Source organism: Patagioenas fasciata, chromosome 3 (assembly GCF_037038585.1).
Source record: "Patagioenas fasciata isolate bPatFas1 chromosome 3, bPatFas1.hap1, whole genome shotgun sequence".
In the NCBI taxonomy this organism is placed as follows: Eukaryota; Metazoa; Chordata; class Aves; order Columbiformes; family Columbidae; genus Patagioenas; species Patagioenas fasciata.
Window position 1 is genome coordinate 4793799 of NC_092522.1, and position 22227 is coordinate 4816025.

At 39.6% G+C, this 22227-nt stretch overlaps 1 protein-coding gene across 2 annotated transcripts in view; it reads left to right on the top strand.

Annotated features, from left to right (window-relative positions):
- The window catches only part of PLCB1 (phospholipase C beta 1), a 367047-nt gene that overhangs the window by 253960 nt on the left and 90860 nt on the right, over nt 1-22227 (top strand). For both annotated transcript variants that reach the window (XM_065833460.2, XM_065833461.2), the window contains exons 11-17: nt 463-620; nt 4117-4199; nt 10229-10313; nt 10803-10980; nt 17110-17180; nt 17780-17876; nt 21605-21689. In XM_065833460.2, coding sequence (XP_065689532.1) covers nt 463-620; nt 4117-4199; nt 10229-10313; nt 10803-10980; nt 17110-17180; nt 17780-17876; nt 21605-21689 — 757 coding nt within the window. The remainder of the gene's footprint in view (nt 1-462; nt 621-4116; nt 4200-10228; nt 10314-10802; nt 10981-17109; nt 17181-17779; nt 17877-21604; nt 21690-22227) is intronic.

Here is a 22227-nt window from a genome sequence, read left to right on the forward strand (position 1 = left end):
TGGTTAGTGTATTAAATATTGATTTGAGAGCTAGTAATGGTACCATTAGTGACTGTGCAGGAGATTTGGTTTATCTTGTTTTAAACTGCATTGCATGTCATGAGAAAATGTGATCTTGCTGTCCTGAGTCGCCTCTGAATTTCACATTGCCCATCAAAGGATAATAAATTCTGTTAGAACTAAGCAGTTTTATTTTATTCATTTAGTTTGTTTTTGTCTTAAATGTTGTCTGTCAGAAGTTTTTTAATTGGCTTCAGTTATTTCTCCTCACAGCAATTTAACCATGACATTGACTCTAAGTCATTTCCATTACGTTCTTATGCTTTTTATATGCCTTTGAGTGATGCTCCTTTCAGCCGAGGGTAAAAGATGCTGTTAACTCTCATTACTATTAGATTATTTGTATTTATTCCTGGGGCCCAAAATGACTTTCCTTTCTTTCATGTTGTTGTGCTGTCGCAGCTGGACAGCTGGCCGGTAACTCATCGGTGGAGATGTATCGGCAAGTGCTCTTGTCAGGCTGCCGCTGTGTGGAGCTGGACTGCTGGAAAGGGCGAACAGCTGAAGAAGAGCCGGTCATTACACACGGGTTCACGATGACAACAGAAATATCCTTCAAGGTACAACAATGCAGCACACTGGGGGAGTTGGCTTTATTTGGGACAATTCTTGCCTTCCTCCATGGGAACGGGAGGAAAAGCGATTATATGATGTAACAATAGGTTACAGTTCCTGAGTCCAGACTCCTGTGCACGTCTCTGCATCAGGTCTCGTGAAGGGTGAGAAACAAAGTAGACCACAGCCACGGCTGAAGGACCAGGTACTGCCACCACAACTGGTTTTACACAGTGTGGATTGGATCTGCAGATGGGTCTGCAGCCAGGACCACAGGGAGGAGGGACTGGTTTGTTTTACAGCTCTGTAGCGTGCGGCAGGGAGGAGAACTGAGGTTGTCCAGAAATAAGTGGTGTGTCAATTTACTTATTTTCTCTGCCCAGTGAATGGGAGTGGGATACAGAAGTGCTGAACTGAGGTGGGAAAAAGCAGCAGTTGTGGAAATTTCTACAACTTACAAGCCTTTAAATTCATATGAGCAGAAAATAGGCTACTCATGCCCAATCGGGCAGGTCCCATCCACTCATCATGATATTCACAATTTAAAAAATGAATGACAGTGTGCGCAACGTTACCCTTATCCTTGATACTTGGAATTCGATTTTGAAGCACTGGAGGCCGAAAAAGAAAAATTAGTATCTTTGGAGAGCATGACAGGATATTTGTGGCATTCAGACCTTAGAGATACATCATCTGTATTTCTGATTTTCATCTTCCATTTACTTTTTCTATAATGAAAGGTAGAAGCTGTACCCTTGGCACTAACCTTAAATTGTTATCTTTTTGTTATTCTTAAAGATGTTTTTGATCCAAGGTGTCAGAGGAGCAGGATGGGAGTGTTTTCCTATAGTGTTAAGATGGGTAGTCAGCACAGCTTATAACGCTGCATCAGGATATCATTTTTGAAGTATGAAGAAGTAATTCTTGTTCATCTGAGATGAACTTGCCGTGGAAATACATTTCTAGATTTACCTGTTTTCTCTGACTCTTCACTTACTGAGTTAATAACGGGAAAATGTAGAATACCCCAATAGGGAAGCATGTTTGTTATTAACTTCCCAGTTATGTTTATATGAAGCCAATTATGTTTTTGTGTGTAGAGTCTGATTGCTGGAGGTTCCTTAATTAAGGAAGATAGCTCTTAACTCCTTTGGTCATGAGCAGGAGTTTAAAACAAAATTAATCTGATTCTTAAAAGCATCATTAGCAGGAATGAGGATTATCCCTGGTTATTTAGGTGTTCAACCCTAGGCATTGTGTTTGCCAGAGCGATATTAGAAGGTATTTTCAACCTACTCAGGAATATTTCATGTGTCATCCTTCGGGGCAAATAATTTTTCTCCACACACAAAAAATATAAAAAGATATTGACTTCTGGTTTCTTTTCAACACTGGAAGTGTGCTGCTTGCCTCAGGAGGAGCAGAATGATAGTGAAATAATGTGTCAGAAGTGTGTGAATCAATTCAGAGCGATCACTGGGTCTTAAATGCTGAGTCATTTATCAGCTCACGCTTTTGGCGTGACCATGGCACACAAGGTTTCTGTTCAGTCTGTCAGTTTTCAGTGCTCAGATAGGCTTTCAGAAGTGATAGATTCTTCCCATCCTTATGTTGCTGGGCTTCTTGTGGGTTTTTGGTTGGGTTTTACCTTTCTTATGACATAGAGGAATCAGTAAAGTTTTTCTCAGCTGCACATTGTGAGCTGCTGCCAGGGTGAGATCGTAAAGGGAACAATTTTTTATGTCATAACCAGGAATCCTTGCGTATGTTCTTTATATATACCTTGGAGACCTGTTCAGGTGAGTCATTCTGCAGCCGGAGTAAAGTGTGGAACTTAATGTGTTGTTCCTCTCTGACCACAGAGAATTTGCGTTTAGATTTAAATGCGGTGCAAGAGTGAATCACCAGCGTACCTCTTTTTCCCCTGAACCAATGCCTGAGCTTCTCATCCTCAGATTTCATCAGTTGAATCCTGATTTTACTCTTTCAGGATATTTTCTGCACGCATGCTAAATTTCATCCTTTTTTGCAGTTGAGAAGGCAGTTGAAAATAACTCTATGGATTTACTCCACAACTGGAGCAGTGTGTAGGGTCAAGAAAGGCCTCAGGACTGCTTTAGGCAGTACCTTTTAGATCCAGTCTCAAGTGTTCCTAAGCCTTGCGTGATGTTCCGTAACCAAGGGGAGGGTGCAGGTGGGTGGAAACCAAGATGATGCTCATGATCTGAGCTGAGAGCATCAGCATGGGAGGACTCAGTATTTGTAACCCAGTTCTCATCACTGCTGTTCCGTTGTAATGGTAAAATTGCCTTGGAAGCTTCTGAGAATCTGACCGGTTCTGAGCAGTGTGAAGGTGGTACCAACACTTTAATGATGGATTGGATCTGGAAAGAAAGTGTGCAGCAGGAATCGCTCCGTTGTGTGTTCCCCCATGGGACAACTGCTGCATTATCTCTGCTTATTTCTGCTTTAATGAAAACTGTACATTTTCTTTCCTGGCTTATGCTTTCCTTCCAGGCCTGGATTCTGCAACCCAGCATCAGAAGAATGTACCAGCAGCTCAGCTTTTGTTTTAGGAAGTGTGTATATTACTGTCATGCTTCTCAATCGAGCCTTTAAAAGTACAGAAATTAACAAAAGGAATCCCCACAGGAGGCTTGTTTAAAATAAACAAGTCGTCTAGGTTTTAGTCATCCTTATGATTTGGGAGGGAACAGGTTATGTGATCTTAGAAGCTCCAGAGTTTGAGGTTCTTATAAGCTCCAGCATTTGACAGCAGTGCATATGGAAAGTCTTCAGTGTTTTATAAGTTCTTTTGAAAAAAGGATTTGTATTCCAATAGGGAAGCATCGAATAGTTTGTAACAGTGAGTGCATTACTATATGTGCACCCCGGTAAAATTAGTGTTATCAAATGTTTCCTCTAGTAGATTTACAGTTGCCATATTCCACCAGAGCTGAAAGGAAACTTCTCCAGAAGCTTCAGTTTCTGAGCCCTCTGTTTGATAATTACTACGCAGCCAGCAGTTAATGGATTTCTCATCAAAAAAGAGGGAACTAAAACTTGTGAGTCAGAGTAACTAAGGATTTTATGGATATGTGCTTGAGCTGATGATATTTAGAAGATATGCATTTGTCAGAGCGTGTTTATTATTATGCAAAATAGTTCATGAAAGCCGTAGCTCCAGGCATGGAGCAACTCCACACAAAGACCAAGTTTTACATTGAAACTATTGATTTATACAGGCATAAGTCATTTCTTGAGAAATGGTGTGCTTGAGGCTCATCAGACATTTTGGAGGTTTGATTACAGTTCAGGTTGTAAAATCTGGTTGCTGCAAAAGCACATCCAGAGCTTTCTGGGATGTTTAGAATGGAAACTCTGATTTCAGGCAGTTCGGGTGTGATTTCAGACCTCTTTGGGTCTTTTGTGTCTTCAAAGACCAAAATGCTGTTTCTTTAGAGACGTAAATTTGTAACTGGATGTATTTCGATTTTTTAGGAAGTAATAGAAGCTATTGCTGAATGTGCATTTAAGACATCGCCCTTTCCAATCCTTCTTTCCTTTGAAAATCACGTGGATTCGTAAGTAATTACCATGTTTTCCTGTATGGTGTTATATTTTTTATAAGTTCTAAGAACAGTATTACGTATGTGTTTGTGGCAATTTTATTATATGATGTGATCAACAGCACTTACTCCCAAAAAACCCCGTATCAGCCTAAGTAATCGAGATGATCAGAATGAATTGGGCATGTTCTTAAAAACCTTCCTGAATTAGAACTTCTTGTATGAAAGAGTTTGAGTAATTGTGAGGTGTATTCTGTTATTGTTACACTCTCAGTATGTCCTACCGGAATGCAGCAGTACTACATTAAAAAAAAAATACAATATTTCACCTGCTTATGACCCTTTTCTGTGCTATATAAGCATATTCTGTGCCCGGAATTGGGTCTTTTTCTCATGTGTTACAAGCAGAGGCCAGAAACATAGATTAGGGAGGATTGCAAAATGGGTGGTATGAATGGCCAGGAACTGTTCTGTTTCTGACAAAAAAAAATCAGTTTGCCTAAAAAAGGAAAAAAAATAAGTGAGAACACTTCTAAATTTGTTTCTGTGATTTATTATTATTATTGTTGTTGTTGTTGTTGTTGTTGTAGGTCTAATTTTTCTTTTTTTTTATTAAGTTTGACATTAACGGTGGTTTTGAATATGGAGACCACATGGTTCAAAGCATGGTGATGTTGACACATAACATGTGCCTCAACTTCAGTTGCCTTTTCCCCTTTTTGTTTTCTGCTCTGAAAACATTTTCAACCCTTCTGGGGCCAGTTTGGACTGATATTTTTTATTATTATTATTTTTAAATGTGAAATAAAAAGTAATATTTGGGGCAGCTATGAATGATTTAATACAAATCGGAAAAGGTGTTGGCACTTTTGTTTCTTGAAGAAGAAAACTACTCCTTTGCATTGTTTTTGGCAGGACATTCTCCTCATAAAGGAAGGAAGTGGTAGAAGCGGTGCAAGAATGTTTTTAAGAACAGATGTGAAATACTGATCAAAAACGATGTAGGCAGAAGCATTTAAAATCTTAGAGCTGACCTACACTACCTGTATATCTCAGTCTAAGTTTACACTGTCTTTTGAGGGGCAAATATGTGCTTGCTCTGTGCACATTTAAAGACCACGTGCTTATAATTTGAACAGCTACCTGTTAAATCCTGCTTAGTTAGTTCTGTCTTACTCTGAAAGACCACACAGATACTGTATTTAATTTCTCTAATCAGTCCATTCACTCCTTTCTTCTGGGTGTAATTTATATAACTTAGGATTTACTTATGCTCGCCTCCTGCTGTAGGTTTTAACTCATGGTGCTTTTTTCAGTGCTTCCAAATACAACCTCTGGTCTTTAGAAAAGATCTGAACCATCCTTCTTTAATGTATTCTATTTTGTATTCATTCCTCTGTATTTGTTAAAATATACATTCACTGTGTTACTATAAGGCAGCGAAAAAGCAACATCCAATTTATTTCAACCAGAAGGGTTACATTTTTCTTCCTTTAAAGTCATTAAGACTTAAACCTTCAGCTATTCCAGGGTGATCTGTTCTATTTTAGGAAAGTAAAGAAGTAAAATATGTATAAAATAAACTCCTGTCAGATGTAAGATGAAGTAGCTTGAAACTACGAGATGAAACACTAAAAATGAAAAGGTGGTATGATACTGCAGGAATGTGTCAAAAAGTAGCAGGGTTACTGCTGCATTACACTGATTTTTGCAATTTGCCACACTGAAACCATTGGACCTTTCTCCGCAGAAAACTCCAGTCGTGGAATAATGAATTCCTTCTAAGTGTGTTATTTGGTGTCCTTTTCCATGCACTGCTATGACATTGGTTTTTAGCAAAGCAAGTCTGCAACGACAATATCAAATGTTTTCTTTCTGAGGCTTTATTGCTATTTATTATTTTCTGCCGCTGTAAATCACCAGATTAATGTGTATGACTTCTGATTTTGCTTTGGATGAAAATAATTTCTAGTTATTTTACCAACTGCTCCAATTATCCCTTCATTTCCTCACCAGTTGCTAGAGAAATCTGCAATTAGTCATGCCACTCACAGGAACCTTCACTTCATTTCATGGAATGCTCCTTTTGTGGCTTTGCTTAGTTGGAACGTTCTTTTTCTCCTGGATCTTGAAGGTGGACTTTGCCCTAAGCATTAACAAAAACTGTGACGTGTTTTTATAGAATTGCTGTCAAACGAGCCCTCTGACATCAGTTCCCACTTTAGGGTGACCGAATTTATCTTCTGATCTTCAAGCTACAAGAGTTGGCATTCACGTGTGAAATGCTGGTCCTGCTTAAATCACTGGAAGTTTTGGCATTGGCTTAAACAGAAGCATGGTTTTAGCCTGTGTTCTGTATTTGTGGCTCTTAAACAAACTGAGATTATCAGAGGTAAATAAGTTGTACAACACTACCATAGATGTGACAGTCTTCATCTCCACTAGACACAAAATACAATTGGTTTATGTCCATGAGAATATTTTTGACATTTTTTGACCTACCTAGAGAACAGATGATTCATTAGCACCTAGTGTTAATCATCTAATTGTGCTTTCTTTCAATGCTTTTCCTAGAGTGGCTCCTCTCTAATGTCTTTACAGCATATGAACAATTTTCACTTCCTTTACTATTCCTCCAGTGTTGAATATTCATTCTTGCCTGTTTTTATACAAGAAAAAGTTTAGAAAAAGAGGCAAGCTTATAACTTTTTGAATATATAAAATACTGTGTACGCCGTTATTTATATTGAAGTCAAAACATGCACACTGAAAAAAGACAGTACTAAGAAAAGATGTGGTTCTATCAAGACATAGAAAAGTGCCCTGAAAATGTTGAAAAGACCTCAAGAAGACCTTGACGTTTGAAATTGGGCTTGCAAGAAGATAAGCAATCTGCAAATCTGAAAGCAGACACTATAATTAGAACTCCACTGATGACATAGCAAAAAGGTTAAGTGATCCTTGAGCAGTATCCATATAAGATTGCTTCCAAGATTACATTTAATTACAGTTATTCATATTGCTGGTTTCTTGCTGGAATTGTTATTTCAAATATTAACAGGATTTTTATCACTTTTTTTTCCTGCACTTTAAATTATTTTCGACTCTTCTGGGAAGCATCTGTGCCTTTGTTTTATGCAGAAGTAATGATAATAATATAATGTTAGGAACAGTAGTTGCACAGTAGTGCCAAAGAGCATCTGTGATTGACCTTCATAATAGACATAATGCAAACGCAGTAAAACAAAATACAAGCAATGGTAATGAAAACATTTCCTAATACTCTTTATATTTCCGTATCTCCAGGTATCATGTTCCCACTTTATCTTCCCTTGCCCTGGTACATTTTGGGGATATATATAGTTAGTCTATGTACCCACCTGTGTCTCCACAGAGAAAATCATAAAGCAGATAAAGTCAGCTCTTTTGAGACAATCAATTTTCATTACAATACCCAAATGCTGAGAGAATTTCTAATAACACGAGATGTGGACCAGGAAATACCTCTTGTTTTTTTTTGTTCCATAGCACAAATGGGGAAAAAATGTTGATGTAGAAAAGCTGGTATTTCAATCTGCTCTGGTTCATAATTTTGAAAGAAGGGAGAATGAAAAGAAACTGATATTCCAACTTTTAAAATACTATAACAGTAATACATAATCTATATTGTTATTAATGATCTATCTCTTGAAACTATATATATTTATGTATATATTTTAGAGAGCAAACACAAAAAATACCACTTGATTGAATGCTGGTGCTCCTAAATATTCTTTATTCCCTCTTTGGAGCTTTTCAAAATCCCTGTACATATAGTCCAGTTCACAAAGACAGGTAATACTGTAATGTCAAGATTTTCCTACTTAGGCCTTGTCCACTACTGAAATATTATTATTTTTAGTATTAAAACCCATAAGTTTTTCACATAATTTTCCTTTTCCTTCTTTCTGCCCCTGGGATGCAGTGACATTGGAATTTATAGGCTAAACCAAAATAGTATTGCGTTCCATTTTTCTCTTTTTCAAAAATGAATGTTCTCCTTGTATGCTCTTTGAGGTAAATTATCATTAAACACAGAAGACCAGAAGAATTAATTCTAGTTGTGGCGGTAGTTTGCAATTTATTAGGTTAAACTCTTGCATGTTTTTTCGGATTCCTATGGAGAGTTCCTTTTGGAATTGACGTGCCCATTTAAAAATAATGATGTCACATCTAATTACTACCATTTCAATAATTGTGCTCTTTAGATTCAAGGAAATGTCCTTTGAACTTTTTGGAGCCTAACAGCATGGGTCTATTCTAAATATACACTGATGAGAAGGCTGAAATAAAATTCACTGTAGTGACCCCTAGACTTAGAGCAAATACGCGTTCTGTTTGCTTGCTAGAGTGAAATGTCTTTATTTTCCGTGGTAGCTGGTGATTAGAAATGGCTAAGGCGCTGTCGTAGCCTGAACTGTTCTTCCCATCACCTTCTCCCTTGTGTGTTCTTAGTTCCACTGCCTTGCTTGTCTTCATCTTCATTTTCCATCCTCAGCTAAAAGTAGCTCTTAGCTTTTTTTGCAGAATTGGCCGCACGCAGAAGAAGCATTAATGGAACGCCGTGCTGGTTTGAACTGCATGCAGCACTTGTGTAGCTTTGTGGAATGATTTAAATTCTCCTTGCAATATGTTTTGTCAATGCCTGAGCTAATGACTAGTTCACCCTGTAGCTGCTTCAAGGGACATCCAGAATGCTGAGCTCGGGGAAATTACATTTTCTGATTCCAGTGCCACCCAGCCTTTATCTCAACTCTGCTTTGGCCTTGCTGACCCCAGAACAGCTGCGGTGCCAGGAGCTCAGTTGGTCGCTGATGACAAAGTAGACACAGTGGTGGTTGTACTCTTCATTTGCAAGAGAAAAACCCTCCTTTTCTTTTTTCCTATATACCCAGCTTTATCTTGCCATGAAAAATAGCTCCATGGTAACATAACCTCTTATACTGTTCATACATCTTCTGCGATATGAAGATCATAATTAACAGTAGTTGAGGAAGTTATATTAAGCAATATAAACCTGTCCTTTGATTGAGACTTCTATCAAAAAAGGAAGCTTTCAAAGATACCCAAGCTCAGATGTTACAGGTTTTAAATAGGCACATATAACAAAAATACACAGTAGTCTAAAATTAGAGAGTGACTGTAGCACTGAGCTGCATTTTAAGATGATTTGAGTAATATTTCTGAGCAGTATAACCTGTCTTCAGTCCTAAAACTCCCATCACTGATGTGCAGGAATTATTTAATTCTCTGGTTACACTTTGGGAAAATTTATTATAAGTAGAGTTTACCGAGGTTCAGTTTACTTCTAGAGGATGTCATGAAAACCGCTGAAGTAATTTACTATCTCATTTTAAACAAAATTTAGATTTTGGTTTTAAAAATGGAATCTGATGCAGCTTTGCTGGTTTTGAGCCCCAGGTGATGTCACCTGCCCCTTCTTCTGTGTGGTTGTGCCCCATAGACACATGGAGTGGTGTTAACAGAGACACCAGCACAGGAGATGGGTCTCTGTGTTACTGGGTTGGGATTTATGCCTTAGCTTAGGTATGACAAAAAGAGGAAGAAATCCAGGTGGGGTCAGGGGGTGAGAGGAACATCGGGTGTGTGTATAAAATAACAGGAGGAAAATACTTAAACTTCGAATAGAACAGTTGCTTGAAAGAGGCGAGTTCATGTAACAGTTATTTTCCAAAAGGTAACAACTGACGGCTTAATTTTTTAATTTTCTACTAAGTGCATTGGAAAATATACCTCAATGTTAAAATTTCAGTTTCACTATTATTCAATTGACTAATGCCTTTACTTTCATGTATGATCCTTTTGATAAGCTCTGTCAGAGGAATCAGAATAATTGCATGATATATCTAGGTCTCTCTGAAAAATTCACAGCAATTGTATCAGAAAATTATATCTAGTTCAGGGATATTAGATATTCCATTACTGCTGCTTTCACTCTGTAGCATTAACAGGAATCATTTATTTCTTTCATTTCTCTCCTTTAGCCCTAAACAACAGGCAAAAATGGCAGAGTACTGCAGATTAATATTTGGAGATGCACTGCTTATGGATCCATTGGAAAAATACCCGGTAATACGGTTTGGTATTTATCAGATCACAAATACCTGTGTGAATATTTATTTGTTTCAGTCCTGTGTTATTCTTCATATACAACCTTTCAAAATAGAGTCTAAAGGAGGGGGTTAAACAACGTGAGCTGTTGGTGACCTAAGTATATAATTTGTGATGCAGAGATTGTTCCGATACAGTGAATTGTAATCTGCTAAATGCAATTGATTCTCATAACTGCCATTTTATAATGTGGTCTTTCATATTTGAACTAATACTTATTTTGATTATTACTGTAGACATTTCATGAGGCATTTTTCTTTTCTTCTTAAGTGCCCTCAGTAGCCCTGTTTCATTTAATGTTGAGATTACCTCTAGTGCAAAATACGTTTCATTTTAACAGGGCGTATAGAGGTTACAAAATTATCTTGCACCATGCAGGCCCTAAGAAATTGCCATAAGCTCATTTCTTTTGTTGTGGTAACAAATTTCTCTTCCTTCTTCCTCCAGCTTGAACCTGGTGTTCCTCTTCCAAGCCCCATGGATTTAATGTACAAAATTCTGGTGAAGAATAAAAAGAAGTCACATAAGTCTGCGGATGGAAGTGCAAAAAAGAAGCTCTCGGAGCAAGCTTCCAACACATGCAGTGACACTTCTAGTATGTTTGAACCTTCCTCCCCTGGAGCAGGTATGAATTGAATCGACAAATCTATTTCTTCCTAAAACACAAGTGCTTAATTACAGCTATAATCCAATCCTTTTACGTTGCTCTAGTGAGGTAAAGGTGCACCAGCGTGGGTCTTACTCAGGAGGAAACAACGCTAAGTGTTGTTGATTCGGGAGTCTGAGAAGGCTGGCGGCTGAGGATCACTGACGGAGTGACCTGAAGCTCAGTGATGCGTCCTAACATTTATCTGTGCTGCTTCGGAAGCAGAGCGAGTTGCCACCCCCCTTGGGAGCCTTTTCTGTGTGCCCAAGCTCAATTCCAAATGTAAATGTTTTTCATGTTGTCTCCGAGATGTTTCTGCCATTTGGTGCCCTGTTGGACTTAACCCATTGCACAGGAGAACTGCAGTGGTTCTGCAGTGGCTGAAGTTTTCGGGTAACTGGATGAGGTATCTATTCCTCAACCTACTGTTGTCTTGCATTACTTGGGAACACGTCACAGACCTCTACACAAAGTGCTATAAAGACGTTCTTCTGTTCTAGAGACAGAAACAGGCAAAAATAATACTGTGAACAAGTACTTGTTACCATCAGAAATTGTAGGGAATATAGCCAATGAAAAACAGTGTATTACATTTGGCTTGTTCATTATTAGCAGCATTTTTTAAATTAGAAATGAAATAGAAAAGTTACTATAATTTAGTGCGTATATTTTGGTAATGCCTATGGGATCTGCAAGGGACCATTGTGAGTGTTGGTATGCAGAAATTAGTAAGAGATGTTCTTTCTCCTGAAGAGCTTAAAACCTGACTGGAAAAGACAAAGAGAAGCGCAGGGAAAAGGATGAAGGATTTGCTCTGAACCACAGGAGCAGATTTGCAGCAGGACAAACAACAAAATCTACATATCCCAATTCCCAGCCCAGTGTCTGTTCCTTACACTAGAATTTCTTCTTGCTATTAAGACTGAAATTTTGCATTGCTAAGGGCATTGACATTTATGCCCCAGCAGTAGAAACCTTATAGAGCAAATTGAAAGTTCTACTGGTATATAAGTTCATTACCATTTGCCATTAAAAAACCATTTTCCATTGTTTGTAATTTTTTATAAACTCTGATTAACTGAACTGAGAATTTTCATGCTGGCAATTTGCCTCAAGCTGAATTAAAAAATAAAATAAGCCCTGCTGTATTTGTGGATAACATTGTTTATCCTATAAGAAGCAAAAAAGGAGGTTTCAACCATTGTGTTAAGAACCTTCCAAAAGGGCATGCTTGGATTTCAAAGGAAGATTCATCCTGGTGTCAGGAATGATTTAATACTGCTTTCTTGATTTGCTGTAGACTAATCTCAAGCAACAGAAAAATAAGTGTGTGTATGCCAACTGACTCCTTTCCAACACTTGAAATCAACCCTGGTTTCCTAACTCTACATTTTTGTTACCAGCACATAGCGAGAACTTGGTGGCAAAGGATATGTCTTTTGCTATATGATTTCTTCGGAGTGCCTGATCTTGTCTTTCAGGAGCCTCTCTATGGGCTTTTATAGGAAAAGACCTGGGCTGTGAATGTAGATGTTGATGATGATGCAAGGCAGGGGGTCAGTCCAACAACAGGGTGTATGATTTTACAAATTAACTGTGACTATTATGTCTGTATTCCCTATATAACAACCTCTGTTAACTGGAGGTTGCGAAGATGAACACTTACAAACTAGAAAGAGCTAGAACTGAGATGGCAAAATTGATGTGGTCTCTTAGTTCATCTGTGACTGCCAAAATACATTACTTGTAATCCTTCTGTCAGCCATCGTTTCTCTTTGAGGACATATACCTCTTTTGGAAAATGCAGTTAGTCGATATTTTTTGTCTCTCTGTCATTCAATACTTGATCCTAGATCTGGCATCTTCATCTTGCAGTGTGTTACTGTGGGGGTATCCAGGCTCCATATGAGCACTTGACAAACAGTAGTGTATTTATCCGAACAATACCTGTTGGACGTGAAATAATATTAAGCCTATTTTATCTAAGGACAGCCAAGTCTGAGAGGGCTTAAGAGCAGTTTAGGAGTAATTGACAAGAAACATCCAGGATCTGATCTTTTTAAGAAGACTTTGAATTTCTAAGTATTCAAAGCGCAGCTCCAGAGGTTTCAGCTACAGCTATAAGCACACAGCATTTCTGGAAATCAGATGCCAGATTTCTCTCTGTGAATGCTAAAATAAAAATATTAACCATTTCATAAGGCCACTGTGGCAAGACCCTGCGAAGAGCGTGGTTCCACAGGGCAGTGATCAGCAGTCCCCATGACACCCTTCTTTTAACCACCTCTTTCCTTATGTGCATCTCGTATCAGCAGCGTGTATTGCTGGAGCACTGCAAGCATTATGCTACTCTATACCCAGTACTAATTACTTTCTGGAGCATGAGAAGAGTAATGCAATTAAAGACTCACTAAAGGGAGCCTCATTCTTAACATTTCTTAACATTGTTTCAATACTCCAACCTTAATATAATCTTTACATTTGGCAAGTTGGGCGTATTATTCAAATAACCCTCTTGTATAGCTCCTCTAAGAATTATTGCTGATCTCCAGGAGAAGGTTGTGCTGATTTAGCCTTCTTGCGATTTTAAATTAGTTTTTTCACAGCGGTGCAAAAAATACGGAGATTCGTACTTGAGTTGACAGCATCACTGTGTCTCACACTGCGTGAGATCAGATTTAAACCCAAATAAACCACTCCTTTGATGTGTTTATAAAGCATACCATGTGAAAGCTAGGTGGTAGTGATGTGGTAGTGATATGGTAGTGATAATTAAAAAAAGAAAACGGAATGGCTTGCAAGATATGAAAGTGATGTAAAAAGTAGCTTCAGTAGTGTATAATATCTGTCCAAGCTGGCAAAGCAGAAAAAGAATTTCCGAGATAACATTTGTGAGGTAGATTGTAATTTTGGTGAACAAGCATCTGGGACCTGGTTGTTTTAGCACAATGAACAGACACAAGCAAGATTTTCAAACAAGTTCGATTACACTGCAAACAGAACAGTGGCAGTTCAGCAGGTATGTACCAACACTAGGTCTATACTGGACATAGCCAAAACTTGCTAATTGAACAGCATTTAAATTTTCAAGTAGATTGTTAATTCCTCACTAATAGGATGATATTTTTGTCAGAGTAGTGGGTGCTGCAAGGGAAGAGTTGCAGGAAGAAAGAGAGGGCAGGATTGCCTCCAAGATTTCATGGTGACTAAATAGAAAACTGTATAACAAATTGTAGGCTTGGTGCGTGCAGATGCATTGGTACGTTGGTGCTGCATGCCAGCTGAGGCCATGACCCACTGTTACGAAGGACACTGTTTTAGCAAACCGAATAAAGTTCATTTTTTCCTTTTTAAAAATCAGCAAGTGCTGATGGCACAGCCTGTGGAAAAAGCAAAAGGTGATTTCCCTCCCCAGGATGCTGATGGCTGCCTAAATGTTAGAGAGCTAACAAGCTGCGCCAGCAAGTACCACATTTATAATCCATTCGGGCTGTTATTTTAAAGGAGTCTGCAAAAGCAGATTACCAGGTTCTTCTGAATTTCAAGCAATGTATAACCTTTAGTTTCATTAGGCTCTCAATATCTGTCACGCTGCTGAGGCGTGGTGAGAATGGATAATATTTAGCTCTCTGCTTCCTCAACCTGTGGTAACAGGGATCTGATTTGTCATTGCCAGCTCTCCTCTCCTCATCATCTTCCATTCAGTGTTACTGTGTTGAACCCCTCGCCCCATCTGTTGGGATTCAGCCTCCTTTGTCCACTTCTCATGTTGCCCCATGAGCATTTTTATTCCTTCCTCACGCTTCTCTCACCAGGGGCAGCTCCTTGAAAACATCCTTGAAACTGCTCCATTACTCCACCAAGAAGTTTCCTGTGCTCTTCTGCCTATAAGCAGTTCACAGTATCTGCATTCTAAGTTACCTGTTGTGGCAGAGAGCGACATATTTTCATTTCTTGATGTTCCTCTGTCCATGGGCAAGCTCTTCTCATACGTGGAGGGCAAGCCCTTGGAGCAGGGCTCTCCATTTTCTCTGTACTTTATGCCACACAGCATGGAGAGGTCCTGTCCTGACCTGGGTTTGTAGTCCCATCTAAATGTGAATAATAATTATGCCATTACAGGTAGTTGTCCTTTAGACAAGTTCACACGTACGTACTAGATTTGACCTGCAGCACAGCTACATATCCCAGCCCACATGCGTTTATTATTCACAGTGTCTGTGCCCTCCTGGAAAGGGGAAAGAGTGATGGCACAGGGCTGATCTCACCGCCACTGCGGGAGGGTGAGCGTGAAGGTGTCCACAGCACAGACATCTCCTCAGTCTGGCCAAGGTTCGCTCTGACTTTGTGTCTCAGCAGTGGAACGAGAAAAGAAGGTTGGGTTTGAGCACAGGACCATGCTGCTGGGTGAAAGGCAGTGCAGATGTAGTCATACTTTCTAAAATAGTAATTTTAATTCTCTGTTTACAATCCTGTGTATTATTTGTCCTGGTTTTGCTGTCTGATGCAGAACTTGAAAATGAGATCTAATCTCTTTGGGAGTTTTCTTGTCAAATATTTTAAAATAAATGAATAATATGTTGCGTACTTTCCTCCCTGGACACTTCTAGCAAGAACAAGCCATCATCTACCTGGTATCTCAGCAGCTCAAGCTGGCTGTGTCTGCCCATGTCCGCCTTTTTGTGGACTATGCGAAGTGTTATTTTGTCAGTCTGGTTAAATCAGTTGAGAACTTCCCATCCAAAGACTGTCACTGCAAATCCTGGGAGAGCTTGGCCAGCTCTTCACAATGTGTTGAGGTTCCCTGAGCCATCCCTTGAGCCTGTTGAGCAATCATGTTATTTTCTTCAATGAAATGTTCGTGAATAAAAGCCTGACATTTCAACATCTGCATCTGGAAGGAGGCGCAGCCTGGGTAGTCATCATTTGGTTGTGAAAGGCACACTCATTATTTAAATCATATGTGCTCTCCATGTTCACAAGGGACCCACTGGGCATGATTCAATCCCGCTGGAACAAAGAGGAGTTTCTTTATTGACTCAGTGGGCTTTGGATTAGATCCTAAATTGACAGGAGGAACCAAGACTGAATTACCATTCTCTGGAGAGTATGAGAATGCTGCACAGTGGTTAGAGTTTTGTGCTGCCAAAATAAAACTGCCACTGCTGAAAGCAAGCTGAAAGGTTTGTGGAATAAAATCTTCAGGGAGCATTGTCGGTCTTACAGGTGTGGATAGGTGACTGCAGTGGAGGTTAAACCTTCTTTTCCAGAGTCTCCTTAAGTTGCACAGTGTATAGTTTATGACAGTCAAACCCACAGGAGAAGTTACAAAAGAGAAAGATAAGATTGATATTCTTTAATGGTTTAATTTCTGGTGCAACCAAATCAAAATATTTTGGAGGCGAGGGGAGGCATTCCTTAATTAACAATAAAGAATGTGTCTTGCCTATAGGAATTTGATGAGGACACCACAATTGGCAACAAGGCATGAAATATGTTTTATTTGGTCCCATTTACTCCATCAGTACATTTTGAGGGAAAGGATGAGCCTCCTGCCTAATCTTTGCATTGTCTGGTTTGCACTGCCCTCAGCTGGTGTGTGTGAGCTGTGCTGGCCAGCAAGGCTCACCTCACTGGGACTGAAGTCCAGCTGATGCTGAATCTCATCCATTTTCATGCACAGTTTCTTCACTGAAGGTTATGCAGAGATCCTGCAACAGAGAGGGAGTATGAACTCACATCTCAAACTCCAGGGCTGTGCCACAAGCATGAGAACATCTCTTCAGAGTCTTTTGTGATACCGTTCCTGCACGCTATGCACACTGCATGCACCACAACGCTCTTTCTTCAGTGCCCATGATTTCTAAACTCTGAGCATCCAGCAGCTGCAAAGGAAGAGCTTTTGTTTGTTTGGACAGCAAGAAGTTATCAATGCTGAGGATGGATTAACCTCTCGAGACAGTGTATTTGATTTGTGCAGTGACAAAAAGCACATATATAATGTAGTCTTCTTTAAGCAGTGCTATTCACACATCTTTATCAAATTTACCGCTGGTGTTTGTAACTATTGCTTCAGCCAGTAATTATCTTCTGCTTAAAACTTTTCAGGAGAAGCAGAGATTGAGAGCGATGATGATGATGACTATGATGATGACTGTAAAAAGTCGTCGATGGATGAAGTAAGGGTGTAAATACGTTTTGCGGTGATGGGTCGGTTCCAGCAGTTGTGGGTTGGCTTGTGTTACGAAGACTGGGACTACCATCTAGTGGAGAAAGGATGGCAAAGCACTGGGAAACACAACACCAGCTTTCTGAAGTTGGTTGTCAAGTGATTTGGAAGCACATCTTTGCTTTGTTTATTTATATTTTCATTTACAGAAGAATAAGAATTAATAGCACCACAGCTAATCTATTTTAGACAACTGCTTGTGGTGTGTTTAGCGTTGTTGGTAGAAAAACTTGACATCAAAAACTTATTATACATCAGACGGTACTGATAAATGTACTCAGCACTATGCATGGGTAAAGTTAATTCAGTCCCATCCCTAGGAGTCACATAAAAAGCATGAATACAGCAGCGGTTTAATTAAACATTGGCATTTCATAGCAAATTTTCTTCGTTACTTTGTGAATTTCCCTGTGTGAGGCATTGACTTCACTAAACTGGGATCAATGCAAGATATCACAGTTGATAGAAAACTGGGCTTTGGTTATTGATGGCCTCTGATGGCCACCGTCAACAGATCAAAACTGCAGCGTCTTCCCTTCTCTGTCCTAGGGTACTGCTGGAAGTGAGGCTATGGCCACAGAGGAGATGTCTAACCTGGTGAACTACATTCAGCCTGTGAAGTTTGAGTCATTTGAAGTGTCAAAAAGTAAGTAAGCTAAGCATGAGCAACATTTTGTACTGGAAATTACCTTGCAAGTGTTTGGAAGGAAGTTCTGGAGGAACGCTACTTGGCTTCCTCTCGATTAGATAGAGGCATGCGGACAGAAAATGTTCCCTTGGTATCCAGCCAAATAAATCCATATTTACTTTGAAACCTGCATTAGTCTAAATATCAAACTTTATCAACAGTAAACATGGTGCCATTTCAAAAGCATTTTTGAAAATGTTCTACATTGTCTTTGTTGTCCGTGACTGAAGAGTAACTTAAGCAGTTTGAGAAAGGTGGTCGTAAATATTTCTTCAGGTTGAGCAAGTGCTTTATAGTTTATCTCTACTACTTTTATAGAGGATTCAGTGTAAGCAGAGTCCACCCTTCCCATATGCAGATTTACTCCTTCCTGCCTCTGTGTGTTGTATAGAAAAGGCCATAATTTCATCCCCTGCTGGCTTTTACAGAAGATGCCTTGCTAGGAATGCACTCAGTAGCATCCTCAATAAACACTGCAGCATCTTTTCCTTTCTTGGTGCAGAACCCACTACTGTTTGCCTGCCCTTTTTCACTTTGTTTTGACAAGTTGCAATGTGCTCTTGGAGCTTTTTAGTTAAAGAAGTGTGTAGCGTTTTAATTTTTTATGGGTTTGTGGAGGCCTTGCCGGAGGACAGGTAATTGGTGCTTGAGTCCATTTCCACGTACAAGATTTTGCATTTACTCCTCGTGAATAATAAACCTATAAGAAGGTATCTACCTGTTCATTTGTATGTGGGTATTTATACAGATGCACACACGAGCATTTCCAAAATGATGCAGAGAGCTATGCTTGTTCCCTATAGTAGTGTCCCTTTGGATGTTTGTAATCTCCTCTAGCTCTAATGGGAATTAAAAGAACACAGTGGGAAGGAGATATTCCTTCTGGAAAGGGAGCCATGTGAATCCTAGCAGGGCAAACTGATACAGCTGGTATAAAATTGTCTTGTGTTGATTTATTCTGTTCACATGCCTGTGCCTTTCCGAGCTCCATCTTCTGTAAAGAACTGCAGATGGCCAGATTTTTTATCCTAAATCTTGATGTGCCCTTTGATCAGTCATACTGTTTCCGTGAACTCATAAAGTTAAGGGATTAGTATGTCTGGTCTTTGTGTCAAAAAAAACCCCATCATGTGGTAAATGTTAAAGCAGTGGCCTTCTGTGGCTGGTTAAAGCAGTGGGCACTATCGCGTGACTTGTGGCTTCTGGTCTTAGTCCTGGCCTGGAGTCACTGCTGGACCTTCAGTAAATTCAGTGGAGATGAGTTGAATAAAGAAGGAATTAAATGAGGATTGTTTTTCCATTTGCTGCCTATCTAGTTGTTGCCTAAATTTTATTTTTGTTCACCTGACTTTGTTTCCCTAAGTGTAGAGTTCCAAAATTGTTTTCTATACAGTTTCATCTTTTCAGTGTTACCACAGTTTTCTAATTTAAAATTTTCTAGTTCAAAATTTGTTTTTATTTGTGATCCTGGCTTCCATAGTGATAACAGCACCTCACCGTTTCTGTCATTTACACATTACAGAAGTGCAGTTTCTGGTCTTGAATCCAACTTGCTAACAGAAATGTTGAATAGCACTGGATCCATAACTGTCCCCTGGTTGCTCTGACTAGATATGTTCCCTTTCTCTGACAGCAAGTAGCTATAACTGTAATTTTTCAAGTTTTTCAGTTTCTCAATGAGTTTTTGTTCACTGCATAGTGACTTACTTCTGATAAGATAGCACAGTGTAATGTATCACAAGAGACAAATGTGTCTCCTGCACAGTGTTCTCTTCAAAGAGCAGTTTTCTTAATCCTCTCCAAATACTACAAGGAAATAATTGTTCTTATTTTAATTAGGAGTTTGATTAAGCCCTGGACATTTAGTAACATTAGACATTTAAGAGCTGCCAGTTCTGGTTTCCTACAGATGCTTTGCTTCAAGCTAAGGCTGAGAGATACAGTATATTACTACAACAAATGCCAGCACCTATATTCTAAATAGAATAAAACCCACTATATGTATGTTGGTAGTGCTTTCCCATTAGTAAGGAGGAAGGATGAAGTCAGAATAATCTCAGTGCCTTAATGTGGAGGTGAGCTGGCTGGAGTAGAGTCTGGAGAAAGTGAGGAGATTGCTTGTTGGGAAGGGAGTGGGAGGAGAGCAGCCTCTAGGGAATCTTTTGCCATTAGGAGATAACAACTATGAATAATGGCAGTTGAATGATGGTTGCTAATTAGAATTAGGCAACACGATAAAGTCTGAGTCTCAGCTCTCCTAGGGGGGAAGAATCACTTTTGGAACTCCACCGTCATGCTCTGACACTGAGAACAGTTTGTAGTTCACAAACTGGCAGCACATTTTCCTCTCATGTTGGCCCAATCTAGTTCCTCACTTCTTTGGATCCACTGCTTCCTTTTTGGCTTCCCATAAGGGAAGTGCCCACCTGTTTCTGTCCTACTTCTCTCTGCAAGACAAGTGCTCTTCTTCAGTTTTATCCCTCTCCTGCAGCTTCGCAGTTTGACTTCAAAGAGCCAGCCAGGCTGGCCTCCTGGCCATCCCTCAATTACTGCAGCACATTTGCTTCAAAAATGGGATGAGGGCAGACCTTTTCTCTGCTTTACTGTTTGTTTTCAATAAAGTGGTGAGGCTGGAGAGTTCATGTTTCAGTACAGGCGCTGTTTCTATCATTTTTAAAGAGAGCGGTGCTGAGATATCTAATGGATATTACCTCCCAGCACCAGGCAATCTACACAGCTGATTGTGATAAATTGGCAAGCTGTCATTTTACAGATATCTTTTGTGCAAAAGTGTAAAGGAAAATACACTGATGGTAGAAGGGTCTTGCCTTAGGCTCTTTGCTACAGCATGTCGCATGGGTACATTGAAGAGCTGTGCACACATCAAGCAAAGGTGAGTAACAAATGATAAATTAATATTCAGTCCCACTGAGTTACAAGCTTAGAATGAGCTTTTCATCACTGCCAGGTCAGAAAGTTTGACCAAATTAAAGAGGTCGTAGAAGCTCCACATCAGTCCAGGGTTAGGTCTGAAGACCTGCTGGGACACAGGAGGGTACCTTCAGGCTCAATGAGATAGGAATGTTTCCATGACTGTTTGAGACAGATGTGACCTTACTCTGACATGCTGAAGATACCGAGAAGCGCTGTAGGCGCAGCTAGCGCACTGCTTAGTTTAATCTGATACGGGCATTAGTTATTATAGCTTCAACTTGGCTAAGAGCCCTTGCATCTGCCTGCAAAGACAATCTGGAGATCCAGCAGCGCCCTCTGTGTTCCCCACAAAAGCTGCCATATTGCCTCTGCGGCTCACCTGTGAGCTTTGAGCTCTACCTCTTAACTATATCAACAAGTCATTTTGCAAGCAAATATAAGGGATTGCTGCGTGTGCACTGAATTTCTGTTGCCGGCAGCTGGAACAGCAGCAATCTCAGGCAGTACCAATGCCCTTAATTTGGGCAGCGCTCCTGCAAGTTCAGACCGAGCCCTTGAGTATGTTCAGAGCAAGCTCGCTGCTGTCAGCGAAACGTTGTGTACGTAAATTCTTTGAGATCAAGGTGAAATGAGCTGGTGAACAGTAGATGGGGCAAGGGGGTAGGACTAAACCAGTAGTTTTCAGCTCATGTATCACGTATGATTTCATGCTCTAATGTGTCACTGTTTTTATTTCCCCTTTACACTTTCAGAACGCAACAAAAGTTTTGAAATGTCTTCCTTTGTGGAAACCAAAGGGCTTGAGCAACTTACGAAGTCTCCTGTGGAATTTGTGGAGTATCCTTGACTTTCAGAAAGCTGCTTTCTTAGCCTTTGTATATCTGAGATCTGTTACAGGGTTTTATTGACATTTGGAGACAGGAGCTGGGGAAATAGGGAACCCAAATGAAATTTGTAGCTTTGACTGTCTTCCTAGATAAATTAATTGGCCTGAGTTCTGATGAGCTAATTTAAAAGCTGACATGAGTCCTTGTGCTGTGGGCTAGGACTGGAGGGAATAGGTATAAACTACATATTGAACACCTCATACTTCATATTCTCATTGTTAAATTTATCATCCTATATGAGGTGGTATGAGTTATGGTGAGCAAATTGTCAAAATGTGACTGACGGTTTCTTGCAAAGTCCCAAGAACAACCTTGTTTTCCCAGCATACCTCTAGTTCTATGAGCACTGAGCTGTTTTATTGCTGCACAATTTTTTTTCTTTAGGTTTTTTTTTTTTTTTTTTTATAACTTTAAAAGAAAAACTAAGGAGCATTCTGTTTAGACCTTTTGATGTTTCTCAATGCCTCTCATCATGGCTGCAGTTAAGA